Source organism: Brassica napus, chromosome C8 (assembly GCF_020379485.1).
Source record: "Brassica napus cultivar Da-Ae chromosome C8, Da-Ae, whole genome shotgun sequence".
Taxonomy (NCBI): Eukaryota; Viridiplantae; Streptophyta; class Magnoliopsida; order Brassicales; family Brassicaceae; genus Brassica; species Brassica napus.
Genome location: NC_063451.1, coordinates 35,120,076 through 35,133,606, shown reverse-complemented (window position 1 = coordinate 35,133,606; position 13,531 = coordinate 35,120,076). Strand labels below are relative to the sequence as shown.

General features: G+C 40.3%; 4 protein-coding genes across 5 annotated transcripts; 2 read left to right on the top strand and 2 right to left on the bottom strand.

The window, feature by feature from the left end:
• Window positions 1–1,740: 1,740 nt before the first annotated feature.
• Window positions 1,741–6,749, top strand: LOC111209158 (vacuolar protein sorting-associated protein 35C). The gene is made up of 21 exons (XM_022708991.2): window positions 1,741–1,991; window positions 2,097–2,193; window positions 2,276–2,399; window positions 2,486–2,671; window positions 2,773–2,860; window positions 3,000–3,056; window positions 3,147–3,236; window positions 3,328–3,450; window positions 3,571–3,705; window positions 3,950–4,066; window positions 4,191–4,430; window positions 4,508–4,576; window positions 4,709–4,798; window positions 4,872–4,961; window positions 5,137–5,223; window positions 5,376–5,444; window positions 5,528–5,608; window positions 5,688–5,795; window positions 5,877–5,980; window positions 6,138–6,257; window positions 6,339–6,749. The coding sequence occupies exons 1-21, from the start codon at window positions 1,908–1,910 to the stop codon at window positions 6,550–6,552; spliced, it is 2,373 nt and encodes a 790-aa protein (XP_022564712.2). The 5' UTR covers window positions 1,741–1,907; the 3' UTR covers window positions 6,553–6,749.
• Window positions 6,750–6,807: 58 nt separating this feature from the next.
• On the bottom strand, window positions 6,808–8,298 carry LOC111209159 (rac-like GTP-binding protein RHO1). Its single transcript, XM_048764541.1, has 6 exons — window positions 7,883–8,298; window positions 7,699–7,786; window positions 7,501–7,610; window positions 7,347–7,410; window positions 7,123–7,253; window positions 6,808–7,043 (listed from the first exon to the last, which is right to left on the bottom strand). The coding sequence occupies exons 1-6, from the start codon at window positions 7,979–7,981 to the stop codon at window positions 6,942–6,944; spliced, it is 594 nt and encodes a 197-aa protein (XP_048620498.1). The 5' UTR covers window positions 7,982–8,298; the 3' UTR covers window positions 6,808–6,941.
• Window positions 8,299–9,167: 869 nt separating this feature from the next.
• Window positions 9,168–10,416, top strand: LOC111197816 (L10-interacting MYB domain-containing protein). 2 transcript variants are annotated; one of them, XM_022708992.2, is made up of 3 exons: window positions 9,168–9,343; window positions 9,494–9,851; window positions 9,931–10,416. In XM_022708992.2, exons 2-3 carry the CDS (start codon window positions 9,513–9,515, stop codon window positions 10,342–10,344), a joined length of 753 nt encoding a protein of 250 aa, XP_022564713.1. In that variant the 5' UTR covers window positions 9,168–9,343; window positions 9,494–9,512; the 3' UTR covers window positions 10,345–10,416. The 2 variants fall into 2 exon arrangements, with proteins under 2 accessions (XP_022564713.1, XP_022564714.1); XM_022708993.2 differs by having other exon boundaries at window positions 9,184–9,343; window positions 9,513–9,851.
• Window positions 10,390–13,307, bottom strand: LOC106367727 (protein ALTERED PHOSPHATE STARVATION RESPONSE 1). Its single transcript, XM_013807557.3, has 4 exons — window positions 12,160–13,307; window positions 11,892–12,079; window positions 11,371–11,594; window positions 10,390–11,293 (listed from the first exon to the last, which is right to left on the bottom strand). The coding sequence occupies exons 1-4, from the start codon at window positions 12,890–12,892 to the stop codon at window positions 10,519–10,521; spliced, it is 1,920 nt and encodes a 639-aa protein (XP_013663011.2). The 5' UTR covers window positions 12,893–13,307; the 3' UTR covers window positions 10,390–10,518.
• Between the last annotated feature and the right edge of the window lie 224 nt (window positions 13,308–13,531).

The following is a 13,531-nucleotide window of genomic DNA, read 5'->3' as shown; positions in this document are numbered from 1 at the left end:
AAACTCATTATTGGCACGTGTTTTAAAAGGAAGGTACTACAATCACTCATCCTCTTGGAAGATCGACGAACATACTCACCATCTTGGATGGCGTAGTATCATAGCAGCAAAACCTCTACTCATTTCGGGCTTACGAAAAACAATTGGCACGGGTCGAGATACGAGAGTTTGGAGTGAGCCTTGGGTTCCAGACTTAGTGGCTTGTCCACCTAGACCTGCTGACCACATTGTATACAGACTCCCCCAACTTCTTGTTCAATCCTTTATTAGGAATGATACCAAGGAGTGGGATACTCAGCTTTTACGAGAATTCTTCCAAGCAGAGGATATTCCGTTGATACTAGGGTTAAAACCTTCTCGCTCTTTTGCTTCGGATGGATATGTATGGAACTACACAAAAATCAGGAGTGTATTCAGTCAAAACCGGTTACGACCTACTCCGATCGACCAAGCTGAGTCTTACACATGATAGGGCTATAGAGCCAAGTATCACGAGTCTTCAGAGTCATGTGTGTAAGATAAAGCCCCCGAGTAAGATGAAGCACTTCTTGTGGCAGGCTCTCTCGGGATGTGTGACGACGGCAGAGAGGCTCACTTATAGACACCTGGGCACCGATAGGAGTTGTCCTAGATGTGTTGGCCCAGTGAAATCGATTAATCATCTTTTTTTGAATGCCCCCCAGCTCTGCAGGTTTGGGCTTTATTGGACTATATGTCTCTTCCGGGTTACTTCCCGAGTACATATATATACCAAAACATGAACTTTCTATTTTGGAAGAGAAAAGAGGTGGTTCCATCGAGACCACAATTCGATACCTTCTCATGGATCTGTTGGTACATTTGGAAGGCGAGGAACGACACTCTTTAATGGGAAAGTCGTATCCCCGATTGACACTCTCCAACACGCATCCCTTGAGGCTGAATGTTGGAGGAAGACTAATGAGAATGAGGAAGAAAACAAAGATCACGGCGATCCTCCTACTACGGAGGACTCTTTAGTGCTTCCTTGGATACCCCGAATCTCTACATGTCAAATTGATGCGTCATGGATCAGTAATGGTAATGTTAGTGGCTTAGGATGGAGTCTTAAGGATTAAATGGGTTTCGAGTACTTTGGACTGCGGGCATGCAATAGGAGCCTCTCAGCTCTGCATGCTGAGATGGAAGGTTTACTTTGGGCAACCTCATGTATGAGAGACATGAAGATAACCTCGGTACAGTCCAAGACAGACTGCTCGGACCTAGTGGACATGACTAATAACCCGATGGAATGGCCTATATTCGCGACAGAGATTGAGATGTAAAGGGGATTACATGAAGACTTCGAGGATGTGAGCTTGTCTCATATTCCTCGGAGTAGGAATGGCCAGGCGGACACACTAGAAAAGGAAGTAAGGAACAAAGGCTATATTTTCTCCCATATAGATTAGATCCGGATAGACGGAGGTGCTCCTCGGAGAATCGGCTCGTCTGCACCACTTGATCTAGCTTAGATGGGCAGATGACAAAAAAGAAGATCTTTTTAGTATTCACACATATTCATAAATTTTAATTTAATTATAAGATCATTATTTTTAATTAACTATTTTCAATAATTTTTAATTAATAGTAATTTAATAATTTTAGTTATCTAAAATTTATCATTTATATATTAGTATTAGCAAATACTAGTAATTTAATAAATATATAGAAAAGTATTCAAATATATTTTGTTGAGTTTTAAGAAAAAAAATATGTATGCGTATGAATTATTATAGAGTTGATCACATATTTAAGAGTCATTATGTAACCAAATTAAAAAGTGTTTGGCAAATGGATGATAATGAAGATAGAACAATTTAATGCGGAGAGACCTTATATTGGGTCAAAATTGAGACTCTTCACCGTAAAGTTACAACTGAAACAGAATGATCGCCGACGACGATGAGAAGTGGCTCGCTGCCGCCACCGCCGCCGTTAAACAAAATGCTTTCTACATGCAGCGCGCGATCGTATCTATCTCCCCCTCTCTTCTTCTTCATTCAATTTTTCCGAATCGGAATCGCATCGGAACACCCTAACTACTGGATCCGTTTTTCCAATTATTGTTCTCGCAGGACTCCAACAATCTCAAAGACGCGCTTAAGTTCTCTGCTCAGATGCTCGGCGAGCTTCGTACTTCCAAGCTTTCTCCTCATAAATACTATGAACTCTGTGAGTCGCTCTATCTATCTTCTTCCGACTCACATTTTTTCGAATTTGAGAGAATAACTCTTGTGCGATCTGATTTGATCAGATATTCGAGCTTCTGATGAGCTGAGGAGTCTGGAGATGTTCTTTAGGGATGAGACGGCTCTTGGTTGCTCCATTGCTGAGCTTTACGAGCTTGTTCAGCACGCCGGTAACATTTTGCCAAGATTGTAAGCTGTTCATCTCATTCTCGGGGTATACATTGTCCTTTGGACTTCTCTGATTTTGAATGTATAATAATCAATTTGGATTTTAGGTATCTTCTCTGTACCATAGGATCTGTATATATCAAATCCAAGGACGTTACTGCCAAGGATATACTAAAGGATCTTGTTGAAATGTGCCGAGCTGTTCAACATCCCTTGCGTGGTCTCTTCTTGAGAAGTTACCTTGCTCAAGTCACTAGGGATAAGTTACCTAGCATTGGTTCAGAGGTGGAAGGGTGAGGCCTCGCGAATTAGTTCTCTTGCAACCTGCTGTTGAATGATTTTTGCTAGTTTAGGACACATTTAAAGGGACAAATCATTTGTTAATTCTCTCCAGAGATACCGAAACACACATGGATGCTTTAGAGTTCGTGCTTCAAAATTTTACTGAGATGAACAAACTATGGGTTCGAATGCAACATCAGGTTATTTTTCTTTTTCTCATATTCAGCGTTGTATGTACTGAACATGGCTCCACTGTCTGATCATGCTGTTGTCTAGTGTCTACTCTTTCTGAATTTTTCCTACTTAACTGAATCTGAGTTGAGGCTTTCTTGTATCTAGGGACCTACCCGGGAGAAGGAGAAACGGGAGAAAGAAAGGAATGAACTACGTGATCTTGTAATGACAGTAACTTGTAGCTTATTTTTCTCATCTAGAGATTGCTAGTAATGTCTATTTGCTGAAATTCTTCTCTTGACTGCTGATTAGGTTGGAAAAAACCTTCATATACTTGGTCAGTTGGAAGGTGTTGACCTTGTAGTTTACAGAGATACTGTTCTTCCTAGAATACTGGAGCAGGTCTGGTTTCTCTCTTTCTTTGGATAGGTTTAGTATCCAAGTTTCCGTCTACTTTTTGGTGGAAATAAATTATGCATCACTGTTGTAATAGGTTGTCAACTGCAAGGATGAACTTGCACAGTGCTACCTAATGGATTGCATTATTCAAGTTTTTCCTGATGACTTTCACCTTCAAACTCTCGATGTATTATTAGGTGCTTGTCCACAACTTCAGGTACTTCTTATAAACCTACCCTTTCTTCTTTTATATGCAGTACTTGATAAAAGATAATACTTCTAAAAAAAACTTATCCCATCAGAACATAAATTTCCTTTCATCATTTTTGTTTTTCAGCCATCTGTTGATATCAAGACAGTTCTTTCGGGTCTAATGGAAAGACTTTCGAACTATGCTGCATCTAGTGTGGAAGCATTGCCTAATTTCCTGCAAGTAGATGCCTTTTCAAAGTTGAATCATGCCATTGGGAAGGTAAATCCTATATCTAATAAAGAAGTTGAAGGATCTTAACACTTAAACTAAGTTTATCATGAGGGCGGCTAATATTAGAGAATAGCTAAAAATTCTAGCTTTATCTCCGTGGTATTGTTATGAACTTTTAGCTCTTAAACAGTGTAATTTTTATGCTATTCCCCTCTGATTGTATCACATTAATAATCTCTTTATGTTTATTTCATAAGCAGTTGATTGAGTCTATATCTTGTATATGATTCAGGTTGTAGAAGCACAGGTGGACTTGCCAGCCTCAGCATCTGTAACATTGTATTTGTTTCTTCTGAAATTCACTCTCCATGTCCATTCCGATCGTCTAGACTATGTGGACCAAGTTTTGGTATAAAACCTTCCGAGCATGTATAAGCGTGTTAAGTTTATTAATAATTACGTTTTGTGTCTATTTAATCAGTTCTTTACGTTGCTAATACACATGGTTGTCTCCCTTTTCAAATTTTCTTTAGGGATCTTGTGTTAGCCAACTCTCCGCCACAGGAAAACTTTGTGATGACAAGGCATCAAAACAGATCGTTGCATTTCTTAGCGCTCCATTGGAGAAGTTTAATGATGTTGTAACTATTTTGAAGCTTACCAACTATCCTCGAGTAATGGAATACCTTGACAACGATACAAACAAAGCAATGGCAATTATTATAATTCAGAGCATTTTGAAAAACGATACTCGCATTGCTACTGCTGATGAGGTGTGCTTTTCTATTATTTAGCTTCTTGTTTCAGCATTCTCTTTTGATGTGACGTTTTTCTTTATCGCGTGTTGCAGGTTGACGCAATGTTTGAACTGATAAAGGGACTTATCAAGGACTTTGACGGGCTAGCTGATAATGATGAGGTACTAAATCATATTTTTGATCAATCCTTATTGTATTCGTGTTCACAGTATTATAGTCATGTGAAAGGACAATTTTTCTTTCGATAACTTACCTGTTCTTGTATCCGACATGGTTTCTATACTGAGTTCTAGATTGATGAAGAAGATTTCCAGGAAGAGCAGAACTCTGTTGCACGGTTGGTTCACTTTCTCTACAATGATGACCCAGAGGAAATGTCTAAGGTGTGTATATATTTATATTTGATACATTGCTAGGTGACCTTATCCAATTTCTAATTCATATGCCCAACTACAGATAATTTTCAGAATAAGGAAGCACATCCTGACTGGAGGACCTAAGCGTCTACCTCTTACGATACCACCACTTGTCTTTTCCGCTCTCAAGGTTTGTATTTCTTTATGTGATCAGTTATTCACTCTATTCTCCAACTTGGAAAAGTTATTAAGTTCAGTCTAGCATTTGGAAGTATTTGTGTGTCCTTCCATTTTTTCAAGAGGAATTGAATTAAAATTAAGTATGTACATGAGTTTTCTTGAGTTGATATGATATGCTTGCACAGTTAGTTCGGCGAATGCGAGGTGGAGATGAAAACCCATTTGGAGATGACACGTCAACACCACAAAAAATTCTACAGCTCTTAACAGAGGTCAGTGTATGTACATACATCTTGATTGTTAGAAAAGAGTTCGCAAGGTATAATTGTCTCGCGAGCTTCAATGGCGTTGTCCCAGTGAAAACCATTTGTTTTTTCTTTGGAAGAATGATGTGAGTCGATTTTAAATCTCAATTTTTTTTCAGACCGTGGAAGTTCTATCAGATGTCTCGGCATCTGAATTGGCATTGCGACTCTACTTGCAATGTGCTCAGGTATATGATCGTTTAGTGTACGATCATCCCGTATCAAAACCTGTAGATATAGTGAATGAGCTGAAAGTTTTTTGAATCCCCAGGCAGCAAATGACTGTGAATTAGAAACAGTCGCATATGAGTTCTTCACGAAGGCATACCTTCTGTATGAAGAAGAAATTTCGGTAAGTGATATTTTTACGAGGCTACAGGTATCTCTTTAAGAAGGACTTTGACATGAGCCTTAAATTCTGGGTGTTGTAGGATTCAAAGGCACAAGTAACAGCATTACGTTTAATAATAGGGACACTACAGCGGATGCGTGTATTTAATGTTGAGAACAGAGATATTTTGACTCACAAGGCGACAGGGGTATCTTTCCTTACATTCCAGTTGACTTAGTGAGTGTTACATTGAATAATAACAAGGCTAAATTACATTTCGTTGTTGTAGTACTCTGCGAAACTCCTCAAGAAGCCAGATCAGTGTAGAGCTGTTTACGAATGTGCGCACCTTTACTGGGCTGAGGAAGGCGAGAACCTGAAAGATGGAGAGAGGTATGCTACATATGAATGTACTAACTCTTGAAAGTTAAGATTGGGAAGGATACACAATTATGAATAGAGGAAATCTGAGGCATACCAATAAATTAGTCGTTGTGTTGGGAAACTCGGCAACTTTTAACTAATATGAAATTTATGAAATTGAGAACAGGGTTGTGCTTTGCCTGAAGAGGGCACAAAAAATTGCAGATGCTGTTCAGAAAATGGCCAACGCATCCCGTGGTGCCAGTAGCACCGGGTCTGTGTCTCTGTATGTCGAACTGCTGAACAAGTAAGTTACCCATTTAAGTTGCACCTACTTGGTACATACGCTGCAAAAAAAAGCTTTTTCTTAATTGAGTGAAAATTGCAGGTATCTCTACTTTTTGGAGAAAGGAAATCCACAGGTAACAGGCGAAACAATCCAGAGCTTAGCTGAATTAATCAGAAGTGAGACGAAGAAAGCTGAGTCGGGCGCGGGGACTTTCATAACCAGCACTCTGCGTTACATGGAGTTTCAGAGACAGCAGGAGGATGGTGGCATGAGTGAGAAATACCAGAAAATCAAAATGGAATGGTTTGAATGATAAACTCTTTTTTCTTTTGCATTATTTTAGACTCATCATCAATAGTCATGGCGTGTCAGTCTTGTTGGAGAATAATGAAAAGAGTAACAAAACTTGTATCATCATCACTTTTACTTTCCCAGCTTACACTACTTCTATAAACATGTTTGCTGAGTTTGAAACTTGCGCTGAATTACAGGTGAGGGATACACGTTCAATTTTTTCATGTTGGGATTGAAACTGGTTCATAACATGGATTGAGTTGCAGACGCAAAAGATACTAACAAACTCGATTTAATATTAAGAACAAAACAAAAGACCAAAACCAAACTTGGTGTCTGTCCATTAACTCATTGATGCAATGTTACCAAAACCACAAATAAATAAAAACAGAGATTTTCCAATCATTATCATAGGATGGAGCATGCCTTTTGCGCTTTGCTCTTCTTCTTCTTTTGCTTCGGTGGTTGCAAGACCACTCGTATGGCTGCGTCAAACACCGCTTTCACATTCTGCATTCAAACATACAGTCACATTAACATTAGAAATCGGTTATAATAGTGTAACACAAATCAATGCTGTCATGTGTACCTCTTGAGATTTGGAACTGCATTCGACGTAAGTAGGTGCATCTATTAGCTTCCTCAGCTCCTCTCCCTGAGCAGTAGTAATCGGGACAGCACCAGGATGGTCGATGAAGAACTGCTTATCATCTCGAAGATCTAGAGAGCAGCAGCAAGTCAGCAATAACACTCATGTCACACAAAACTAGTCATCAAACAGGTGAGAGAAGAAGCAAAGAAAGAAAATCTCACCAAGCTTTGATCCAACGAGAATGATGGGGACACCAGGAGCGTAATGTTTCAGCTCAGGGATCCACTGCAACAGACAAAATTATAAACTTTGTGAGAGAGTTAACCACATTTTACACCAGAAAAACAAGAATTTTTGATGGATTTCTTATAAAACCTTTTTGGAGACGTTTTCATAACTGGCTTTACTGATAAGAGAGAAGGCCAAGATGAAAACATCTGCTCCACGATAGCTCAGTGGTCTTAGTCTGTTGTAATCCTCTTGCCCTTTTTTTTTTGGGTTGGTCATTATACAAATATCACAGATCCAAAAGCACACAAAATCAAAATTTCAAAAAGTTTATATATATAGAACCTGCAGTATCCCACAATCCAAGATTAACGGTGGCTCCGTTAACCACCACATTAGCACTGAAATTATCGAAAACGGTGGGCACATAGTCCTGTATGATTACAAACCAAGAACATAACACAATGAGATATTGTTTCACAGATGAAAAAAACTATTAAAAGAAAGAACGTAAAAGAATGGACAGAACCGTAGGGAAAGTGTTGCTTGTGTAAGAGATCAACAAACATGTTTTTCCGACGGCTCCGTCACCAACCGTTACACACTTTACGAATCTCGAAGCGCTCATTTTCTCCCTCAAAAGATTATAATTTTCAGGGAAAATTTGAACAAAAATATTTTTTTTAAAACCACAAAGATTCAGCCTAAGCAGGCCTTGAATTTGAGATCTTTCTGTTAAGCTTCTTCTTCTTCTTCTTCTCGATGCTCGACAATCTGGGGATGAGAAGGAACGGACTTTTGTCCCAGAAAGATGGGAAGTGACAGAAACGAAAACAAAACAGTTAGTTAGCTTTAGGCCGGGAAAAATGGAGTTGAAACGTTCTCTTTCTCTCTCTCTTATATTTCGCTAACTAAACTCTATTCTCTCTCTCTCTTTCTATTTCCGACTAATGTGGATTTTCCTCTTTTAATAGCTCTTTCAACAACAAAAAAACACCAAATTAGGGGAGGATTTGTCGTTTTCTACCTCCCAATCTCATCTCGAAATCTTTTATAACGAATCCTTTATTTCTTTCTTGCGTACCATGACAGTGTGTTTGGTTATCATCATTGAACGTTCTTTCCTTTTTAAGCAATGCCCTAACCAACATCACTAACCAACAATCTGTCCAAAATTAATTAACTAGTAGGTATGTTTGGTAATTAATTACACACACATTGTCACAATAACTTAACTAGCCCTGAACCAAAAATATCGGAACCGAAGAATCCGAATGGTCCCTATATTTCTATATCCGAAATAACTGAACCGGAATCGGAACCGAACCAAAAACCGAACGGGTACCCGAATATCTAAAAAATAAGTTTCAGCTTTTTAATATAAGGTAAAATGTCATCAACCCACTCGAACTCGGATTGGACAGGAAGAGTGAGAACATTGTTACCGTAAATAGTTATAAATTAACATTTTAGTGACTCAAATTTTGGTTAAATTGACGAATATGCAAGTGTGTAACCACTAGACCACTTAGATTAACATGTTAAATAATATATTTTGTATATATATATATTTGATTCACATATTAAACGGGTATTCAGAACTGATCTTAAACTGAACAGGAACAGAACCAAAATCTCATAAATATCTATTAGGTATAAAAATGATTTATCCGAAACCGAACCGAATATCCGAATGCAGGGGGCTAGACTTAGCATAACCATTTGGCATTTGCATTGGGACTTTGTTGTTCTCTTATGAGTAGCCGGGCCCTAATGTGAATCAGTAAGACTTTAGAGGATTTTGTTGAAACATTAGTAAAAAATGGCGGGGTAGAAACGTGAATATGCAAGAAACCTGAGTAGTTCTGCAATCAAATAAACAAACATTCCTAAAAGCTTGTTTGGCTCAACGCCTTCGCAAATTCATCTTCCTTTCTCAAGCCCACTCTTCTTCTTCGTCTTCATCATCATCGTCAGTCACTACCTTGAGGTTAGAGTTTAGGGTTTTCACAAAAATTGATTCTTTCGTTCAGTGTCTGATAATTCGGATTGGTTGGTATTATCGAGTAGGGTTTAGTAGCTTCCCGATCTCTCTGCATTTTACATTTGAGAACTAACTCTGTTCGTAAATGTGAATTAGTTCGTGTCCGAATCTCTAGATGGCGACAGGGAACTCCAGTGACCAACAACAGTACCAACCCCACCCGGTGTGGACAGCCTTGTTGACAAAGCTACTCGCAAACCTAATACTCGATCAGGTCCGTAAAGGCAACACGGCGAACAACTCCTTATCCAATAAAGCTTGGAACTTTATAACCAATGAGTTCTACACAAGAAGTGGTATCAAACGCGACAAAGAACATCTCAAGAACAGATTCGCTGCTCTCAGACGCGAGTTCTCTGTCGTTAAGCTGATCCTGGCTCGAGACAACTTCGTTTTCGATGAATCAACTGGTTGTATCATCGCCGCTGATGAATCTTGGGACCAATACGTAAAGGTCCCGACTTTTTTAACAACTTGTATTTCATTCTCTATATCTCATGTTTTTGCTGATCTTACTGGTTGTGAAAAATCAGGAGTGTCCAGACGCTGAGGCTGTAAGAAGAGGTGGCTGTCCAGTTTACACGCAGCTCTCTCAGATATTCGGAGTTGTTCATCTTGAGGAGGAACCTGTGTTACCTCAACGCTCGTATGAGTACGCTGCTGTTAAGACGCCAAAGAAAAGGCCTAGTAGGGGAGTGGAGGCTTCTATTGCCAGTGCTATTGTTGAAATGGCTGCTGCATCGAGGCTAAGGACTAATGCTCTGACGCAGATGAGTAGCAGGTTCACTCTTGCTGAGTGCATCAGAGAGCTTGATGGGATTAATGGCGTAGCAGAGAATGTATATTTTGCTGCACTTGAGATCTTCAACAACCCAAGTGCAAGAGAGGCGTTCTTGTCGTTGAGAAGCGACATGCGTTTGACTTGGCTTCAGTGGAAATGTACTTAAACATCTCTAACAATCAATGAACATGAAATTTTCAGGCAATAATGATTCAATGAAAAAGTTCATTTTCTAAAATAGCATAAACTCAACTCAAGTTCATAACATTGTTTGTTGCCTAAAGGATGGGCTTTGGATCAAACAAAGACAGAGAGAGAAGAAACGGTAAAATCAATTCTCTTAAGGAAGCAACCTCTTGACCTCTTCTTGCTCCTCACCGATACACTTAGCTTGGTTGTACACAGACTCAAACGCTTGCATGCACACACTTGAGAACCCAACCATCGCCTGAAACACATGAGGGAACCCCATCTGCAAGTTATTCAGAGTCATGGCTCTAGTCACGCTCACCGCCTTCTCATGCTTACTCTTCTCCTCTTCCGCTTTGCCTTTCAAGAACTCAACCTTTGCTCTCTTCTCAATCACTGGGTTCTTCTTCCTCCCCTCAGGCACCGAGTAAGGACTATACTTGCTCTCCAACCCTCTCAGCGAAGCCGCCTTCTTCTCAAAGTCTTTCAACATGGAGTCTGATCTCTTCTTCTGCTTATGCTCCTCCGCTTGTTGCGCCACTATCCCGTGGACCGCGGTGAGAAAGCTGTTGATCCCTTCGGATGCTACCTTATCAGGGATCCTGTCAATAGCCAAATGCCATTCCTCGCAGAAGCTGTATATCTTTGACTCGTAGCTGCTCCTGGCGAGTGGATTCTTGCTGAACTGGAACAGGCTTAGCCTCAGCCAGCCCGTGAGTGACTGGATGTAGTCACGCTGAGCCTTGACTAAGTTGCAGAAAGAGTGATGCCACTGTTGGATCTCGAGCTCTAGCTGAAAAGTAGATTGACGGTGAAGCTCTGAAGTTGGTTCGGTTGAGGGGATGGTGTTGAGGTACTTAAGCTGCTGAACTATATGAGTTTGAACCTGGTGGCTCTCATACATGCTCCTCCACATACACATCAACCTATAACATTACATTACACAATGTTCACTTGTTCTTAATTTAAGATGCAAGCAGATGGAATATTACAACTAACTAACCCTTTAATGAGCTCCACAAGCTGAGGATAGAGTTCAGTCTCTCTGATCTTGATTATCTCGTTAGAAGCGCTTTGGATGGCTTGGGAAGACACAGTGAGCTGAGACTCTAACTTCTCAACGTCTTTCTTTGCCTTTTCGGTTTTGACATAGTCAGCTCTCTTCATCTCAAGCCTCCTCACTTGCTCCACTTTCTTCTCATGCTCCATCTTTATGCTCTCTGCATTCTGCAACAACAAACACACTCACTCACTCTATTTGCATGCTTTGGCAAAATATATATTTTGTGTCAGTGTACTATCATTACAAATTTACGAGAATCATTTGTCAGAATTTAAGTGCACATGTGGGGGTCTCTTACACAATCTACTCACTCCTGGACCCACCCACATTTTCAAATCTTTTATTTTTTTTTATCCATTTTCAGATGAAAACTAAACAAGCAACTTCAAAACTTAAAACTCCAAACTAAGCAACATTTTGAACTTTTTCAAAGAACTGAACTTTGTTCAATGAAAATTTACCTTAACCTCTTGAAAGAGCTTCTTCTCCCAGGCATAGAGTCTGTCAATAGTAGAGGAATGGCTGCCAACAATGCAGTTTCCACCTCCAACTAATGCTGAGTTTCTGTATTCATTCAACTTAGGAGCAAATCCTTTTGTCCAAAACGACGTCGGGTTCAGATTGCATTCGTAGTTACTATACATTTTCCCTGGAGATAGAGACAGAACACATGAATAAGATTAAAGAGCAAGAAAGACAAGAAGAGCTTGATTTGAGTTTTTTGACCACCTTTGGCATGAGCAGAGAAAGCTGTGGCGTTGATAGAAGTCGAGATTTCGAGGAGGGAAGAGAGCGGCGCGCCGGAATCAGCAGCTTTGAGGAAGTACTCATCGACTTCTTTGATAATCTCCATCAGATCTTTGCTGTTCCTCGGCACCACGACTGCTAGCTCGCTTCCCGTTGTGGTTGTGTCTTTGGAGAAGCCACTCACTACCGAGGAGCCTTGAGGAGTAGCTGTCGTCGGAGCGGTGGTGGGAGCAGCGTCTGAGGAAGCTGTTCCCGTTGCGGTTCTCGTGGTGGTTCCGGTGGTTGTCTCTTCCTCCCACTCCTCCTCAGAGGAGGAAGGAGGAGGTGGGATGAACGGATCCCAGAAGTCCCATGTAGAGGAAGGCTGAGGAGGAGGAGGTGGTGGAGGAGGCGGCGGAGGAGGGAGAGCAGAGGAGGTTGTTGTGGAGGTCCATGTGGTCTCGGAGCTAGGGCTTAGAGGAGGTTGCTGAGGACGCGCCGGCGGAGGAGGAGGGGGAGGAGAGGGAGAAGGAGGGTTGTGGTGGAGATGGAGAGGGGTTTCTTTGGAGGAGAAGTTGACAAGGGAAGAGCCGGTGGCGCGTAGAGAACGGAGGTAAAGCGCGTGAGAGACAGAGAGGCTTTGTCTAGCTTTAACAAGATGTTTCAAGTATCTCTTCCTCGCTTTGCAACGAGACACAATCTCTTTTCTATCTATCCTTGACTGACAACACCCCATTTTTTACTCGTCTGAAAATGGCTTTCTTCTCACTCACTCACTCACTCACACTCACTATTCTTGTTCTTCAACATGCATCTAACAAACAACAAAAGAAACACTCTTTCTCTTGTCCTCACAACGAATCTGAACTGAACTCACAGTATACCTACAAATCCCATTTTCTACTTGTGAAGTGAAACCAAGTGCGCTTACCTCGTTTGTGTCAAGAAAAAAAAAATTAAAACCCAAAAAAAGAAAAAAGCGAAAAAGAAAAGATCCTAACTTTGTCCTGATCTGAAACTCTCAAATGGTTTTAACTTTAGGATTAGAATGTTGAGAGGTTGAAGAATAGAGAAGGGTACTTTGGCTTCTCCAGAGGAATGTAGTTGGAGTTTGTGACTCTTCTCTTTTCAGTTTAGCCTCACACAACACACTCTTTAAGCTTTGAACGGAGAGCCTTGTCCTTCCCAAACAGTTCACTTTGACCAAACTAACCTTTATTTTTCAACTTTATTACAGGAATGTACCATGATCGAAGTTACTTTTGTTTTTAACCTTTTCTGAAACTCGAATTAATGAGGATATCAAAACTTTGAAATAGAGAGAGGTTAGAAAAGAAAACCGTTTAATGCTCAAGTTTGTAACACCGTTTCATTT